Consider the following 19,410-nt stretch of genomic DNA (forward strand, 5'->3'; position numbering starts at 1 on the left):
ACGGTGGCTGCGATGATGGGCTCAAGTATAACAGGGATTGGGGGGCTGGCGTGGGATCGGGCAGTGTTTCGTTCTGCTGTGCATGGGGCTGCTATGAGTCGGAAACGACTCGACGGCACTTAACAACATAACAACAACAACTCTCCGAAGTAGATGGCCCAATCTTTCTTCCAAGGAGTGGCTGGTAAGGTTTGAACCGCCAGCCTTTTGGTTAGCAGTCAAATGTCTTAGGCACTATGCCACCAGAACTCCTAATGTCTTCTCTGGATACATGTTAAAGGGACACTACTTTGATGTGTTTAATTCATCAATAACATCTAGTTTCTTTCCCTGGACTCAAAAGGTACAGTTGTTTAGCACCATATCTAGATAGTGATCTCCCTTTTTGCTTGCTTTATATGTTTGACCATCTAAGAATTTAATAAGATAACGATTGAGTTTAGGACAAGAGTTAAAGTGAAAAATAAACCCACAAACATCTTGCTAGTAAGAGTCTTAAAATTAAGACTGCAACCACTAACAAAAAGTTTAAAAACTGGTATTACTGTCTAAAGTGGTGGTGGTGGGGTGGGGTGGGGGGACTGGTATATGAGCAAACCACCAAACATCTGTCAGTTTGCCATTCTGTGGTGGCTTGTGTGCAGCTATGCTGCTAGAAGCTACACCACCAATATTTCAAATACCAGTAGCATCACCTACGGTAGACAGGTTTTAGTATAGCTCCCAGACTAAAATAAACGAGGAAGAAAGGTCTGATAATATACTTCCAAAAATTAGCCAATGAAAAGCTTATACAATTAAAACTGTGAGAGTTAGCACTTGTACAAAGTGGAAACCAGTCAGAGAAAGGAAACTCAATTTTCCCACTAATAGAGTGATAAAAAGTGGAAAGATTGCATGTCAAATGTGTAAAATTTGCAAGACCTAGAAATAAAGGCTGTCGAGTCAAGTTCTGGCTCTCACAGGTTTTACAACATACCACACACACACAATACTGTCTAATACAGTACTAAAAGATGAACCCCCTAAGTTGGAAAACACATTCAACAGCCATACCAATAATCATGTAGATGGCACAGGAGCAGACATTTCATTTTATTATAAGTAAGGGAACCATGAGTTTTATGTAGCTGACTGAACTGCAACTAACAACAATATAAGAGCAAGAACTAAACCATACTCTCAGTTCTGTCATTAACTTGCTGTCACCTTAAAACATTACCATTTCCAAGTTAAAACTTTAGAGCCTCAAGTAGGACTTTATGAAGACCCAGTACTAGGCACCAAAGATGAATCCTTCAAATGTCAAGGGGAAGTTAATTGCCTATATCAGAGACACAGTGTAAATAACCCTCCAATGTACAACTTAGCCACCAATAAACCATTAAGGAACAGAGTATAAAGAAAGAAATGATAGATATCTGAAATATATTCAAAATGAGACAGGCTCTATACTTATTTCTTAAAATTCTGCCACTATTCCTAACTATCTTTTTAGGTCTCAGCCTAACTTTCACTCACTGAAAGTATCACTGATTTTATGATTTTAAGGTGGACACACACACTGAGAACTAAAAACTGGCAAGGGCAGGATATAAAATGACCTTAGTTAGGAGAAACACATTAAACAAGAAGCCAAAATGGTAACTGAGTGAAGATGGAAACACAATAACAAATAACAACAGAAAATTTAATAGGGGCAAATTTAAAGTGAACCTGTAGAAATTCACATGAAGTAAACAGGATTAAACCTTATCATGTTTGTAAAATTACATAAAGGTTTTGTATTCTGAAACTTCAATTCTTATTTGTAAGCTTTTTTTTTTTTTTTTTTTTTAATGCAAAGTATTAGAAACAGTGGAATCTTAGAAAGGGAGAAGAGAACCAGGTGGGTCAACAATCTAAAATATACATAAATAAAGCAAAGCAGATTCCAACTACCTGTTAAAATGTAAGTTAAAAACAAAGTGGAGGCACAGAATTCTGCTCAGAGTTCTGTGAATTATTCTTAAACTTGGGTTGAAATAGATCTTAAAAGATGGATAGAAATTTTCAAGAGGCTACAGGTAGAAGCAACATAGAAAAAGAAAAAGCTTATCAAGTACCAAGGTAGTTAAAATTCCTCTATGCTCAGAAATATCAAATAAGACCATGTTGCTGAAGTAGAGGGTAGTGTAGACAGCAGCCGAAGGAAACAGAGTCTGCGTTTTGTATATACTTATATATGTTACACATTAAAAAATACAGTTAAAAAGAGGCAGAGGATGTGGTTGTTCTTGTGTGCCTTTGGGTATCAATTCCAGCTGATAATGTCCCCATGCAACAGAGCAGAAATGTCCCCTAGAATTTTGTTGGCTATAATCTTAACAGACTGCCAAGTCTTCCTCCAGTGGAACTGCTGGGTGGGTTTGAACCGCCAACCTTTTGGTTACCATCTGAGCACTTAACCAATGAGCCACTAAGGGTCCCATATGAAGGACAATTAATACAAAACGGTCTCCAAAAATATTTTCACAGGCCATGAGGATCAATAATTCAAGGAAAAAGTTTTCTTGTAAACAAGGGTGTTTTGTTTTTTTTCCCCACCAGATTGGAGGGATGAATGAAGAACAACAACAACAAACAGATGAATATGAAAGTGGGAAGATTCATATTAATGGGTTTTGATCTCAGTAAACTACAAAGAGCAGGAAAAATTCCTTTTGAGCGGTCAAGCAATTAGTTGTTTGAAGAAGTTAACAAGTAAAAAAAAAAGGCTAATATTATACTCACAGTAACTGAAAGAAGTAGGAATACAGAGTAATATATACAATGACCCTATCGGTTGCAATTGAATCAATTCTGACCCTTTAGGGCAAAACAGAACTGTCCCATAGGGTTTCCAAGGCTGTTATCTTTATGGGGCGGACTGCTACATCTTTCTCCCTTGGAGTGGCTAGTGGATTCACAGATGAGCACTTAACCAATGAACCACTCAGGGGTTCTTACACTGACCCTACCTATGCAAAATATATATCCACGTGGTCAAGGACTGGCAAGTTATATGCAAAAAAGATATTCATCAATCTTTTACTGCCTAATTATTAGGTACTGGGCTGCCTAATTCAAATTTTTCATGGGAGCAGAGATTAAATTGGGATAACTTTTTGGGCATGAAAACAGATGTTAGGATGACGGTGTTATGAATTATTTCCCCAGTGCACCTCCGCCCAAAACCACTAATACCATCTCATTGAATTTTTCAGATTTTAATAAACATGCAATCTGGATCCAGAATAAGATCTGGGTTCAAATCCTACCTCCATTATTTACTAGCTGATTGCTCTTTGGTTAATCACTTAACTTCTCTTCACCTATTTCTCATCTCTCATTTGGAGATCAAAATTAGAAACAACATCATAGGATTATTAAATCAGATTATATATGTAAAATATCTAGCCCAGTGACTTACTACATATTAAAATATAGGTAGTCTCCAATTTACGACACGGTTCCATTCTGATATCACTTTCCTAAGTTTGGTCTGACATTAAGTCAAATCTCTATCTTGTTTTGTTTTCATTAGTATTGCCTTTCATCACCAGTTATCTTTATAAATCTGACGTTTATTTGTCTTTGGGGAATGGAAACATTACATCTGAAAATGATAATATCAGAAAATTATGCACTACAATATTGTAGTTGTTGTTGTTAAGTGCCGTCGAGTTGGACACGACTCATAGCGACCCCTTCTTGGGTTTCCGGGGCGGTATCACTATGTATTATTAATATGTAGCACATATTAATAAAAATAGGATGGTCATAATTTGTCATAACTATAACTTGAATATACTGTAAGCGGAAGACTACTGTAGGATCGGATAAATTGTTTATTATCACTATTATTATCATTATCAATGCTATCTTCCACTGTACTGATAGGGTCTAGAACAGAGATGGGTGATAGTCTAGCTCTCCTGTCCCAGAACAGCACCATGTTGATTGACTTCAGGCCATGTCACTATAAGAACAATCTGTCCAGAGAATAAGAACGAGGATGGTGATCCTGGAGAACATGTTGAAGATATTCAGTCTGGAGAAAAGAAGATTCAAGATTGATATAACAGCAATTTTCTCCTACAAGAAGAGCTGTCACTGTTCTCCAGATGGAAAAACAAGGATCAAAGAAAGAGATTTCAACATATAATACTCCACCATTAACAACTCTCTAAAAATGTAATGTTCCTTCATGCAGTAGTATTCCCCAGAGATGATGTCACTTTCAAGTCCAAATCTGTTAATAAAACCAGTGACACACATTTTAACTTGGTGAACTCTATCTAAGGTTCCCTTCAACCTGGGGAGGGAGTGGAATAATGATTATCTTGGGTGACTTAAAATTAGTACAAAAACCCTAAGCAGTTTATTAACTAGTTTCAAAACTGAGGAGGAAATGAAGAAAGGAAAGCACTGATGACTTCGTATGGTATTTCAGAATTATTTTAAAAGATAAGACTCTGAAAGTACTGACGGAAAGACTTTTAAATAAAAGATATTCATATTTCATGGAGAGTTGAAAGTGTTGTCAGGGCTACACTAATAATCTCTCTAAAGAAACCACATACTGAATAAATGTCTTTAAAAGAAGAAAGGACATCACTACTATTACTCTTCTAATAATGTGTTAAAACTGAACTTAGAGAACTGCCAGGGTAGCAATGTGAACTCTAGAAGAGTGAAGGCTGGTTTGTACTGGGACTTAGCAAGTGCAGTGCTCTTTACACCATCCTCCACTGCATTTTTGTAAAGAGAGCATTACATAAAGCCTTTTCCTTGTGAGGCACATTATACATTATGGAAGTCATGAGAAAAGACTGAGGAGAATAAGAGTTGGTCTGTAGTAGATACAGTTATTTTTTAATGAATAACTAAAATATACTTGTTGAAGCAAACTTGGGAAATTCTGAAAGGTATATAAGAAAAATTACAATAATCTTTAATCCAAACACATTCAGAGAATCTCCTAAAATTGAGGTATAACTTCTGATCTTCTTCCACACATATATAGGGATTAATATGTCTGCTTCATAATTAGGATCATACTGTACACATAATTATGATTTTTACATTTACAGTAAGCAATACATTTGACAGAAGTTTCCTGTTATTAAATATTAACTTCAAAGATATTTTTTAAACAGCTATATGAGTTGCTTTCAATTATTTTCTGCATCTTTGCAACATGGTTCCTAAATTGGGATTCTCATCAGGGGAATTGTAATCCAGTACTGCTAACTGTACTATAGTATTTCTCAATGTAAATATCCACATATTGAATATGTAAGTCTTAAATTCACCTTAAGTATCACATTTAATTAATGAATTTATAATCTAGCTTGGGTACATCTTAAGATGTGAAATGATAAATGTTCTCATTACAATTTGTGAATTTTCAACTCCTACTCTAAACCAGCACTAAAAGCAAATATATAAAATTTCATCTGTTCAAAAAAATAAAAGAATTAAATGTCAACTCAAATCAAAACCTGGAAGAAAGGCCATAAGCTAATACCAAATTAACTGCACAGCGTAGAGAATCAACAGTGCTTTCAGAACAACTCTATAGAAATGTAAAGACAAAGATGAGACTGGGCCGGGTTTTTAAGGATCTGGATAGCTGGAGAGGATGTGGGGGTCTTTTAAAATAAGTGGAGAGGCATGGAAATGATACCAGGTAGAAAGAAGCTATGGTAAGACTATGGTATTGTTGTAGGTACTGTTGAGTTATCTCTGATACACAGCGACCCCATGCACAGAAGAACGAACCACCGCCCGTTCCCATGCCAGCTCCATGATCCCTGCTATACTTCAGCCCATTGCCGCAGTCACTGTGTCCATCCATCTTGTTGAAGGCCTTCCTCTCTTTTGTCGACCCGCCACCTTACCAAGTGAAATGACATCCTTCTCCAGGTAACGGCCCCTTCTGACAATATGACCAAAGTAGTTGAGAAGAAGTCTGGCCATTCTCACTTCCAAGTAGTATACCAGCTGCACTTCTTCCAGGACAGATTTGTTAGTCCTGCTGGCAGTCTATGGTACTTTCAGCATTCTCTGCCAGCATCACAACTCAAAAGCATCAATTCTTCTTTGGCTTTCCTTATTCACTGTCCAGCTCACATGCAAACGAGGCGACTGAAAATACCATGGCTTGTGTCAGGTGTACTACAGTTCCCAAGAAGACATCCTTGCTCCTCAGCACTTGAAAGACGTCCTTTGCAGCCAACTTGCCCAGTGCTATATATCATCCTGACTGCTGCTTCCATTGGTGTCGATAGTAGAACCAATGAATGTGAAGTCTTTGACAACTTCAATCTTTTCTCCATTTACTGAGATAGTGCTCATAAGTCCCGTTGTGAGGATTTTTGTTTTCTTTATACTGTGATGTAATCCATACTGCAGACTGTATTCTTCAATCTTCATCAGTAAGTGCCTCAAGTAAGCAAAGCTGTGTCATAAGTATATCACAGGTTGTTAATGATTCTTTCTCCAATGCTGATGCCATGTTCTTCTTCATATACTCCAGCTTCTCAGATTATTTGCGGAGCATACAGATTGAATAAGTATGGGGAAAGGATACAACACCAACACACTCTCTTCTTGATTTTAAACCATGCAGTAGTCCCCTTGGTCTGTTTGAACAACATCTTACTGGTCAATGCACAGGTTCCCGTCTCAACGTCATCCACAATTTGTTACGATCCACACAATCAAATTCCTTTGCATAGTCAATGAAATACAAGTAAACATCTTTCTGGTATTCTTTGCCTTAAGCCAAGATCCATCTGACAGCAGCTATGATATCCATTGTTCCACATCCTCTTCTGAATTGAGCTTGCACCTATGGAAGTTCTGGTAGCATAGTGGCTAAAGCACTTCACTGCTAACCAGAAGGCTGGCGGTTCAAACCCACCAGCAACTCCTCGGAAGGAAGGTTGGGCAATCCTACTTCCGTAGTGATACTGCCTTGGAAACCCAAGGAGGGGTCACTATGAGTCGGGGCCGACTCGACAGCACGTAACAACAAAACAAACAACAACAATACTGCTGCAACCGCTTTTGAATGATCTTCGGTAAGATTTTACTTGTGTGCAATATTAATGATGTTCAATAATTTCCACATTCTGTGCGATCACCTTTCTTTGGAATGGGTACAAATATGGATCTCTTCCAGTTAGTTGGCCAGGTAGCTGTCTTCCAAATCTCTTGGCATAGCCAAATGAGTGCCTCTAGAGGGGCATCCATTTGTTGAAACATCTCAATGGGTATTCCATCAATTCCTGGAGCCCTGTTCTTTGCAAATTCTTTCAATGCAGCTTTGACTTCCTCCTTCAGCACCACTGGTTCTTGATCATATGCCACCTCCTGAAATGAATGAAGATCTACCAGTTCTTTTTGGTACAGTGACTCTGTGCATTCCTTCCATTTTCTTTTGATGTTTCCTGCATCATTCAATATTTTGCCCACAGAATCTTTCAATATTGCAACTCAGGCTTAAATTTTTCCTCAGTTCTTTCACCTTGAGAAATGCCGGGCATGTTTTTCCCTTTTGATTTTCTAACTCCAAGTCTTTGCACATTTCATTATGATAATTGGCTTTGTCTCCTTGAGCTGCTCTTTGAAATATTCTGTTCAGCTCTTTTATCTTGTCATTTTTTCCATTTGCTTTAGCTACTCTCTGCTCAAGGGCAAGTTTCAGAGTCTCTTCTGTCATCCATTTTGCTCTTCTCTTTTTTCATCATTTTAGTGACCTCTTGCTTTCTTCATGGATGATGTTCTTGATGTCATCCCACAATTCTTTTGGTTTTCAGTCACTGGTGTTCAATGAATAAAATCTATTCCTTAGATGGTCTCTAAATTCAGGAGGGATATAGTCAAGGTCCTATTTTGGTTCTCATGGACTTGTTTTAATTGTCTGCAACTTCAACTTGAACGTGCATATGAGCAGTGGATGGTCTGTTCCACAATCATCTCCTGGCCTGGTTTTGGCTGAAGATATCGAGCTTTTCCCTCAACTCTTGCCACAGATGTAGTCAATCTGATTCCTGTGTATTCCATCTGGCAAAGCCCATGTGTATAGCCGCTGTTTGTGTTGTTGAAAAAAGGTATTTGCAATGAATGAGTCATTGGTCTTGCAAATTCTACCATGCGATTTCCACCATCCTTTCTCTCACCAAGGCCAAATTTTCCAACTACTGGTGATTCTTCTTTGTTCCCAACTTTTGCATTCCGTCACCAGTGATAATTAACACATCCTGATTGCATGTTCGGTCAATTTTAGACTGCAGAGGCTGATAAAAATCCTCAATTTCCTCATCTTTTGGCTTTGGTGTGGTGCATAAATTTGAATAATAGTCATATTAACTGGTTTTCCTTGTAGGCATTTGGATATTATCCTATCACTGACAGCATTGTACTTCAGGACAGGTCTGGAAACATCCTTTGTGACAATGAATGCCATGCCATTTCTCTTCAAACTGTCATTCCCAGCATAGTAGACCACATGGTTGTCTGATTCAAAATGGCCAAAAACAGCCCATTTCAGCTCACTAATACCTAGGATATCAATCTTTATGCATTCCATTTCATTTTTGACAACTTCCAATTTTTCTAGATTCATACTTTGTACATTCCATGTTCTGATTATTAATGGATGTTTGCAGCTATTACTCTTCAGTTTGAGTCATGTCACGTCAGCAAACGGAGGTCTCGAAAGCTTTACCTTATCCCTATCAGTAAGGCTGGTTCTATTCTGATGATGCAGCTTTTTCCCAGTCCTATTCTGAGAGCTTTCTAACCTAAGTGGCTTATCCTCCTGCATTGTATTGGACAATGTTTCTGGGCTAGTCATAAAATTGCACAGTAATGTATCAGACAGTGTTTCTCTGCTATTCATACGGTTTTCGCTGGCCAATTCTTTGAGAAATGGATGGCCTCTTCTTTCTTCCTAGTCTTAGTCTGTAAGCTGCATTGTAACCTGTGCACCAAGTGCAATGCTGCCAGGTTTTAGACACCAGTGGCAAAGCCTCAAGCCTCACAGCAACACATCACCACAGTAGGAAAAACTGACAGACAAATTTGTGTCCCTTAGCTGTTCGAAACCTTTCCACCCACCCCTTACATAGATCCCTGCCATATGGGGGTGGGGCCTGGGTCCTGGTCCTTACCTGGATCCCTGCCACTGCTTCCTTGCTCTGTCCTGGTCCTCCTGGCTTTTTCTGTGCTTTCCATATTAAGCCTATGGAAGGCTTCAAATGTCCACTTATGGAACAACTTGGGCTAAATCAATGGGAAATGGAGCACCAGATATTTGAATTGAGGATACTTATCTATACAGAGCTAAAAATTCATTTTAAAAATTTCATCCAATTATTCATATTGCCAATTCATTGTCAAGGATCTGGCAATATAGCTTAATAGAAAATAGAAACAGAGACTTAAGCAAAGACAGATGCTCTTAACATTTTTAAATAATGACTCTCCAATTTTTATTTTACAAGTACTTGGTGGGACGAGCGATAAAAAAAGGGGGTGTGTGTGGGGGATGGGGAGGAATAAGTCTTTAAGTAAGGAGTCCTCGTAACACAATGGTGAAGAGTGCTAACAAAAAAGTTGGTCGTTCAAATCTACTTAGTGGCTGTGTGGGATAAAGATCTGGAAATCTGCTTCCACAAAGATTACAGTCCAGAAAATTCTATGGAGCAGTTTTACTCTGTCACATGGGGTTGTTATAAGTTAGAATCTACTCAATGTCACCAAATAACAAGTGTTCTAGTCTGTAAAATCTCTTCTGTTAAAATCTTCAGCAGACCTACTAGACTAGATAGTAAGGAAAAGACTGAGACATTAACAGAGATAAGAAAATCTAGAGAAGAAAAAAAATGGTTTGGAGAGAGAAACAGCAGTTTAGTTTTCAGTGGATCACTCAGGTGATGATGTCCAGGACTGAGGCCAGAGTAAATGAGGGGAGCTTGAAGCATAACTGGGAGTTATTTACCAACAAAGTAAAAACAAAACCCATCATTATATATTCCTTTATCCTCTTTCTTGATAGTTTACTCCCTACCACCAACAAAAATGACATTAAAAGAGACGGTTTGTTTTTGGTATCTGATATTCCATTAATTGGTCCTTTTTTCATCCATATGTTGTTAGTTGCCCTAGAATCCAGTGTCAGAGTAGAACTAGGCTCTATAGGGTTTTCGAGGCTGTGATCTTTTGGAAGAAGGTAATCAGGTCTGTCTTCTGTGGTGCCTCTGGGTAGGAATGACCACCAGCCAACCTTCTGACTAGTGGTTGAGCACTTAACCCTTTGTGCCACCCAAGGACTCCTTAAAAGAGATTAGGTCATTGTAACCATATAACACATGAAGCAATTTTCCTAAGGAACACTTTGAGGATAACTATCAGTACTTCCAGGCGCTCTGGTGGCGCTGTGTTTAAGGTACTAGGCTGCTAACCAAAAGGTCAGCAGTTCAAACACACCAGCCACCCTGCAAAAGAAAGACAAGGTAGTCTGCTCCCATAGAGATTTAATGTTGGAAACCTTATGGCAGTCGCAATTAGTCAGAATCAACTCAGTGGCAGCGGGTTATCAGTACTTCAGAGATGTTTATTATTTGAATGAAGCAAGAAAAAAAGGAAAACATAATTAAAAAGAAATTAAATTCTCCATTCTGTAGGAAAATGATTCTTTAGTCTACAATGAAAAATTAGAATTAAAATAATCTTTAATTACTTGCAATAAATCAGCTTTCACTCTTCCTGCTGTTGTTATGTGCTGTTGAGTCAATTGTTGACTCACAGTGACTCTATAGGACAGAGTAGAACTGACCCATAGGGCTTCTAAGGCTATAATCTTTATAGGAGCAGATCGCCAAGTCTTTTCTCCTGCAGAGCATCTGGTGGTTTGTAATTGCTGACCTTTTGGTTAGTAGTCAGGTGCCTTATCCATTACATCACCAGAACTCCTTCCACTCTTCTGGGTGTACCATTTTTAAAGTATTTATCTATTATTCTATTTATATCTCTTCCCCCTAAAGCGTGTTATGATGAATGATGACTGCTATAATACAATGATGCTAACCAGAAGATCAGTGGTCCAAACCCACCAGCTGCTCCATAGGAGGAAGATGAGGCAATCTACTTCCATAAAGATTTATAGCCTTGGAAACCCAATGGGAGATGCTATGGAATCCACTGTTGTTGTTATGTGCCATCTAGTCAGACCCTATTCATAGTGACCCCTCCTTGGGTTTGAACCACCAGCCTTCTGGTTAACAGTCAAGGGGCTTAGGCACTACGCTACCAGAGCTCCCATTGGAGTCCACTAGATGGCAGTATTTATAATACAATGGAGACAGGAAAGACATGTAGTCTGTGGTATGGTAGGTAATGAATGGATAGGACAAAGACAAACTGACCTGCAGGCCTACATTTGTAAACTACCTGAGTGTACCAGGCACTATGACACATGCTGTACAGATAATCTTTTACTTAATTCTTATAACCACCATGAGAAAGAAGCACTGTAGTCTTATATTAGAAATAACAAAAAGGGTTAGATAAGATTATAAACCTATAGTCATATAATGAATAGTACAATCAGAATTCAAATTAAGACCCGAAGCTTTTATCACACTCTCTTAGGGGAGAGTCCATCTCCTACAGTATGCCTCATCCTCCGTTTATACTACCTTCTCAACATGTTTAGAAGTGGGTTAAACCTGGCTGAGTCAGTATGTCCAGTTTTTCTTCTTTCCCCAAGTAGGAAGGATGGCTACATAGTCACTGGGTTGTGTGCATTAGTGGGTGTTATTCAAGATCACTGCTTATATATCATGCCCTTTTGTTCTCTTGACACATCTACCCCTCAGAGAGTTTGAATTTTGTCTTGTAAGGAGACTAGGCCAGGTCATTCTTCAGGTGCCCATCATTCTCCAGAACTTACCTGCAACAGTGTGGAATAAAGAGTCCCTTAGATTTCACGTGTTAGCCACATTCTCCTACAATGTTTCCCAGAAGCTCTGGGTCTAGAAGTTGGGAAATGGTAAACCAGGAACAAAACGGTTATTTGGATCTCTGACTGGCTAGTGATCCTTGTGCCTGATTTTCTATCGTTTAGAAATAAGATCTTAGACTCCTAGATTCTAATATACTACACATTGCTTCTTTTAATATATATTTTTAATAAACATTGATTTCTTATTCAAGGCAAAAGATAAAAACCATTCAGCTTACTAAGAAATCTAACAATCTGGAGGGAAAAAAATTAGGTTAATTTGATACAAAGAACAGAAGCTATGCAATAAAAAAGGTACTCAGATAGGAAACACAGGTATAAATGTTCAAATATGCTTCGCTTCATGAAAAAAAAAAATCAGACTAGCTTAATAGTAATCTCATTTGCTTTCCATTTTAGTAGAAAATGAGCTAATACTGTGCATGAAACATGTAAAAGGATTCTTTGGTACAAGCTATTTTTGTTTTGTTTTACATGTGACAAGGTTGTTGACAGAGGGAGTTAAAAAGGAAGAGACAGTGAACCAAGCTGACTCTTAAAATTTGTGGGCAAACTAGCTGAATTTAGAGAAACAGTCAGTATACAATCCCTGGTTAAGAAGCAAATTTGATAGACTCTTGAGAGTGACATCTGTTATCCAGTCTCAAACTCCTCTTTTTCTGCATTGCCATTTCCTCCTGTTACAACTTTAGCCTTGAGCCCTCACATCTTTAACAACGTTTTGTTAAATACCACAAAGAAAACCTGTTAACCGAGCTCTCTATAATTTCCAAAGGGTAGTTCTGATGATTCCAAAGGTGACACGATATTAGAAAGGACCACACTCCAAGGTCCAGAACCTTAAAGGGACTTGCAGTTTTCTTGAAGATATTCTTAGTAAAGTTCTCCTAATTCTCCCGTAGGGGGCAGCATAGCACATAGAAAGAGAAGGTTTTTTGAAATTAGGCAACTCTAGATTAAAAATTAGGAGTTCTGGTAGCATAGTGCCTAAGGCACTGGGCAATCTACTTCCATAGTGATACTGCCTCGGAAACCCAAGGACGGGTCGCTATGAGTTGGGATCAACTTGATGGCAATAAGTTTGCTTTAGGTTAAAATTAAAATCTTAACTCTGACAATTAATAGTGTGATCTTGGGTGAATCGTTTGCTTCTCTGTAACCTCGGTTTACGTATGTCCACATTGTAGTTGTTGTTAGGTGCCCTCAAGTTTATTCCAACTCCTAAGACCCCATGTGACAGAGGAGAATTGTCCCATAGGGTTTACCTGGCTATAATCTTTATGGAAGCAGATTGCCAGGTCTTTGTCCTGTGGAGGTTTGAAATGGCAATCTTTTGGTTAACAGCCGAGTACTCAACCATTGAGCCAACCGGGCTCCTGACAAAGAGTACAGGCTTAATAAACAACATTTCTTGACTATCACTATCCTTGATTTTTAACACTATTGTTGTTGTTGTTATGTGCCATTGAGTCAGACCTGAGTCATAGCGACCCCTCCTTGGGTTTCCAAGGCAGCATCACTACAGAAGTAGATTGCCCCATCTTCCTTCCGAGGAGTGGCTAGTGGGTTTGAACCTCCAGCCTTCTGGTTAGCAATCAAGCGCCTTAGGCACTACGCTACCAGATCTCACACTTTTAACATTAGGACAGGCTAGAATCTCTAATGTATACTGTCGTCATAAGAAAAATCGTTGGTGATTAGAAAAAAAGTCATTGTTCTAAGAGTCAGTTTTTAATATGCTTTCAATGAATAAATAAATGCAAGGAACAATCCCCCCCCCCGCCCCATTAGTATATTTGCAAATGTAGCATATTGCATTTGTTGAGTATGCTGGTATGCTGGATAGAAGTGTAAAACATTTTATACTAATACTAAATATTGGCTCTCTTACATAATTCTTATGCTTCTACCTTTCTAAAAGGTTAGTTTAAGAAGATTTGAAGGAAATTACAGCCTACCATAATGTCTTTAGAAGCAGCTCTGGTGATGTAGTGTCTAAGGCATTTGACTGCTAACCAGAAGGCTGGTGGTTCAAACCCACCAGCCACTCCTCGGAAGGAAGACTAGGAAATCTACTTCTGTAGAGATACTGCCTCAGAAACCCAAGGAACGGTCGCTATGAGTCTGAATCGACTCAACGGCATTAAGTTTGGTTTTTGGAGTTTGGTATGTTTATAATGATTAAGAATTTAAAGTTCCTCACCCTTCAAGCCTGGAACTGAACTCACCTACCTACTCAACTTTCAGGCAAATGATAGAAACGCCTTATAGGTGAATAACAGCAGGCAGATATGCACCCATGAGAACAATCAAACACAAGAGATCAAAAGGGCAGCATTTACCAAGGGATATAGCTTAGAAGGCAGGCAGGGATAAGAAAGAATGGTGAAGTGAAGTGATAAACACAAAGAAGAAGTGGAAAGAGTGCTGTTATACTGTGGGGATTGCAATCCATGTCACAAAATAAAATGTGTATGAATTGTAGAATGGAAAACCAATTTGCTCTGTTAACTTTCACCCAAACCACAATTAAAAAAAAAAGAAAGAAAAAGAATAAATAAGATAAAGTTCCTCCAAAATAAAGTATTTGAAATATTGAGATGTTCTATTTTTTTTTTTGCGTTTTTTAGGTGACGCCCCGCCCCCAAATGTTGTTGAAAAATACTCTGAGAATGATCCTGAAGAAAAGTTTCAGGAATGGATTAAAAAAAGGTCAATTTTAGAATAAAATCCTATTTAGTTTGATTGGCTGGGCAATCAAACAGCTTTACATTCTTGCCATACTTTCGAATGCAAATTACCTTAAAATAAATATATCAAAAGTGTGTATGTATATACATAAAACCAAAACATCAAACTCACTGACTTTGCATCAGATTCTACTCACAGTGACCCCTCCTTGGGTTTCCGAGGCAGTATCACTACAGAAGTAGATTGCCCAACCTTTCTTCCAAGGAATGGCTGGTGGGTTTGAACCGCCAGCCTTCTGGTTGGCAGTCAAATGCCTTAGGCACTATGCCACCAGAGCTCCCTGTATATACATAGACATTTAAATATAAATGCATACACACAACTATCCTTGCTGATGTCATTAAATCATCTACTTTTAAGGAAGTAACTATATAATTATGTAAGATATTTTTAAAAGTTCTGTTTATGATTTCACCTTGAAAGGTAATGAAAGATAAAGCACCTGTCAACCTGTAACCAGAACTTTTTCTACAGAATATTATAGCATCTCCTTTTGGAAAAAGATATGTTTTGTCTATATGACATTTTTTAAATCTTACAAAAATCAGTGATACCTTTGTATTATTCAGCAAAACTTCATTTTGATTAACTTCTTTCTTAAATAAGATAATACAATTGGACCTTGAGTATCAATGGCCCATTTTTCTGAGTGAACCCTCAGAAAAAGTAGGAGAGAGATACAAACTCCCTCTTTAGATACAGTAACGCTGGGAAGAAAAATCAAGAAATTGGGTAATAGAAGCTGTGAGAATGGCTCTCTAAAAGCTCTGAGTCTCAGCAACCAATCAGGACATTAGTGGTTAGTGTCAGAAGTTCCAAGCTACTGCTGCAGTATCTTGAGAGAGAGATGGTAAAATGGATGAAAACCCCTACTTGATGCCATTTCCTTCCTAGATGACTGACTAAATGAATAATTTTTACATGCCTAGTTTAAAGAATAAATGAAGTCTAAAATTGAAGATAGGTTAAAAAATTATTGATAAACATATTTTATAGAGTTTAAGTTTTATAAGATGAAGCAAAAATTATTTAGCAATTCAAGAATTAATCCACAGATCAATGATAGTTCATTCCAGGTCAGAGTAGGATAACAGAGATAATGTTAAATTTGTCTATATATTGTATATGGGCTAAATTAGTGTGAAATTTAAAAACAAGCAAAGAGGATTATAAGAGGATGAACTATGACAGACATTTTTTTTTTTTCTGTAAAATAAGTAAGTTATTATTTGAGTTAAAATGTTTCTTACCAATGTATTATTTAACTCTTAAGTCTACATAAATATGATTTCAATCTAACTTTCAAATAATACATAGAGAAACAAAAAGCATGCAAGCATAGAGATCCAGGAGGTGTGCTACTCACCTCAGTAATTCTGAGCGTAATTCTTCTTACTTTACCCTCTTCCTTGAATAGAGCAAGCCTTGGTGGTGCAGTGGCTAAATTGTTTGGCTGCCAACCAAAAGGTTGGTGGTTTGAACCCACCAATTTCTCCATGAGAGAAAGATGTGGCAATCTGCTCCTATAAAGATCACAGCTTTGGAAACCTTATCGGGGCAGTTCAACTGTCCTATAGGGTCGCTATTAATCATAATCAATTCAACAGCAATGGGTCTAGGTTTGGTTTTTCCTTGAATACAGCCATTATATAGCAACACTGCCTAAAAAAATCAGTTAATGTACATTTTAACTCCTATAAAGTATTTGATACCTTATTGAATTTCCTGTAATTTCAGTACCACCAAAATACCAAGCAAATAAAATGGCGTCAGTACTTACTTAAATAAATTAAGTACTTACTTAAATAAATAGGCGTCAGTACTTACTTAAGAGTTAGTGAAATCAGCAAACTTTTCAATGTTGGTTGTAAGGGGTATGTAGTGGAGACATGTATGTGTGCGTGTTTCATGTTCTTTACAACTTAAAAAATTTTTATTATGGAAAACTTTAAAATATAATTAAAAGTAGACACAGTAATACTCATGAACTCCTATGTTCTTGTCACCCAGCTTCAATGATTAGCAAATCATGGCTAATCTATATCCTCTCTACCCATTTTCCTTCTCTTCAGAATTATTCTGAAGCAAAGCCCAGATATTATATCGTTTCATTTTGGCTATTAATTTCATGAGGAAAAAGGGAATATAATAGAAGGATCAGATAGTTAAGAGAAAATAATGCTTCACTTTCCTTCCATAGTTATGACCCCAACTTTAAGTGACAGTGTAAGGGAAGGTTTTGAAGAAAAAAGCCTGCATGCCACCCTAAAGAACAAGCATTGGCTGTTTCAAATTTACTGCAGCTGCCCCATCATCTCCTCCACTTCCATCTCAGAGTGTCCATCCAGTAGCAAAGATAATACTGGGAACCAGTAATAGCATGACTAACTGGTATATTCCAGTCTCTAATCTCTGGAAAAGTCAATGGAACTGACTGTAGCCAATGGAATTGTTTTTGTTAGCATTAGATTAATTACCAAGCCTTAGGGTTGACAGGATTCCTCCAGTTCAGACAGGAATACTTATGTCCTCCTTTTAAACGTCTAGGGGTAGCTCCATGGGCTACCACCCAGCTAAATGAGGTAAGCAGGCAGGCACAAGAGCTGCCAGCCAGGAAAGGAAAACTGGGGATCAAGAGAAGTACATCTTCACTCATCTCCTACCCATCACAGTCAAATATTGACCAAAATGGTTTGGTTACCATTTGCCAATATTTAAATTCTTCTGAGAAGTAAAAACTGTGTGCTCCATTAAAATGGAATTCACAAAGTTCCACTGAATAGAGTTTGGTATTCCTAACTGTACTAATTTTAATAAAACTACTAGAGGAAAACATAAAGATAACATCATGTACTCCTGTTGTTTTATAATGCAGGAAAAATGCTCAATCATGCTAAGTATGTCATGTCTAGTACTATAACTTTTGAAAATCTCAACTCAGATCACCCCCGCAACAACTACGTACTCATACTAAGGCTGTAATTTCATCTTGTTTAATTATATAATGAAGAGAAGACAGTTTAAGAAAGAATAAATTCTAATCATTGTAATAGGAAAACAAATTTAGGGTAACTTCCAATAACTTAAAGTATGCTTTAGAATTACAGTGTGAATATATACAGAACATCCCACTGGCTGCCTTTTGTAAACAAAAATAAGATTGCTCATTACAACCTACTAACCCCTGTCCCAGGGACTAAACTTTGAAGAAAATTTTACATTAGTGATTTTTCATGGTAACAGGATCAATTACCTTGCCCTATTTGCTTTTTTTTTTTTTTAGAATTAATCAGATTGTTCCATTATTAGTATTTCTACATCTAATATTTTCTAGTACCATCTGTAAAACATAAATCAGTTTATTATTACAAATCTGAAGATTAATTTGCAATAATACTGTGACTACGAGAAAATTTTTATTACAATTAAAACACACGTGTAAAATTTCTCAGGGTAATAGGTCAAGGCACAAAAAATATACTCACTTTTGTTGTCTTTGTATAAAATGGGGAGGAGAGTTGGTGAATGGGCAGATCAATGTTACTACTGGAGTTTGTGACACTGTTACTATGTGTATGTTCATCCTCTCTGCTACTGTCATCAGACTGATCAAAATCATCACTCTCCTGGTCCATTTCCTCTTCCTCTTCATCTTCCTCATCTTGTTCACCACCATGTTCTTCATCTTCTTCCTGATCTTCTTGGTTTCCTGAGGAGTCTTCATCTACTGAAATAAATTGATTGTTGTTTTCTTCCAACTGTCCTTGCTGAGAATCATTTTGGTCTCCAGGCCTAGACTCTGCTCCGACAATTTCACCATTCCTTGCGGTATGTTCCTCCTCCTGTTGTCTTAGTTGCTGCTGCTGTTGCTGCTGCTGTTGTTCCTCTTCTACCACACGATTCATCTGTTCCTCATCTACCTGGCTTGAAGAAGGGTTACCTCTCTGAGAGCTTGCAGTTCGTCGTCTTTTGCTGCCCACAGAGAGCAGTTCCTGATTCATTTCCAAAAGCCAGCTTGCTACTTCTTGGACCTTGGCTAGACTATCAGAAGATGCAAAGATTTTCACATTCTGCAGGGAAAATGGAGGGGGAAAAAAGTTTGTACATTCTGTATTATCTTCTACTTGCACGCTATATGTCTGTATTTTAAATATCATTAAAAGATTATAAAAAGTACTTGATGTTATCAAAGCATTAAGATGTTCTTTAGTAATCAAAATATAAACTTTAAATTGTCAAAGTTATGAGACTTTAAAGATAAACACAAAAATCAGAAACAGCTTTATTTTAGACTCCTTTCAATTTTTAGCATAAAGCTTTATAGAGTTCAATTTAGTTGTGCTGACCAATAAAACATAATTTAACCAATAAGAAAAAATTTAAATCAGCAGTTCAAATTATTCAATCTTTTGTAAAACATATACAATGTGTATAGCATACACACAAAAAAAATTCAGTGCTCAGTGAAATCTGGGAAATGCTGAGCTAAGCCAAGAGAAAAAGGCATTTTTATACCCCAGGAATTTCTCAGACATCACTGACCACAGAATCTTGTCTTCAGACACAGTTTTCTGCTAGGTACCAAATCTAATTATGACTTT

The 19,410-nt window shown here is 37.5% G+C and overlaps 1 protein-coding gene across 1 annotated transcript in view; it reads right to left on the reverse strand.

Annotated features, from left to right (window-relative positions):
* FBXW7 (F-box and WD repeat domain containing 7) overlaps window positions 1-18,873 on the reverse strand; it is a 122,682-nt gene extending 103,809 nt beyond the window's left edge. The window contains exon 1 of the mRNA XM_007956171.2: window positions 18,295-18,873. Within this exon, the coding sequence (XP_007954362.1) occupies window positions 18,295-18,810 (516 nt within the window). The 5' untranslated portion in view covers window positions 18,811-18,873. The remainder of the gene's footprint in view (window positions 1-18,294) is intronic.
* Between the last annotated feature and the right edge of the window lie 537 nt (window positions 18,874-19,410).

The sequence above is a fragment of the Orycteropus afer genome, unplaced genomic scaffold, assembly GCF_000298275.1.
Source record: "Orycteropus afer afer isolate SDZICR_OR568_19922 unplaced genomic scaffold, OryAfe1.0 scaffold00578, whole genome shotgun sequence".
Lineage (NCBI taxonomy): Eukaryota > Metazoa > Chordata > Mammalia > Tubulidentata > Orycteropodidae > Orycteropus > Orycteropus afer.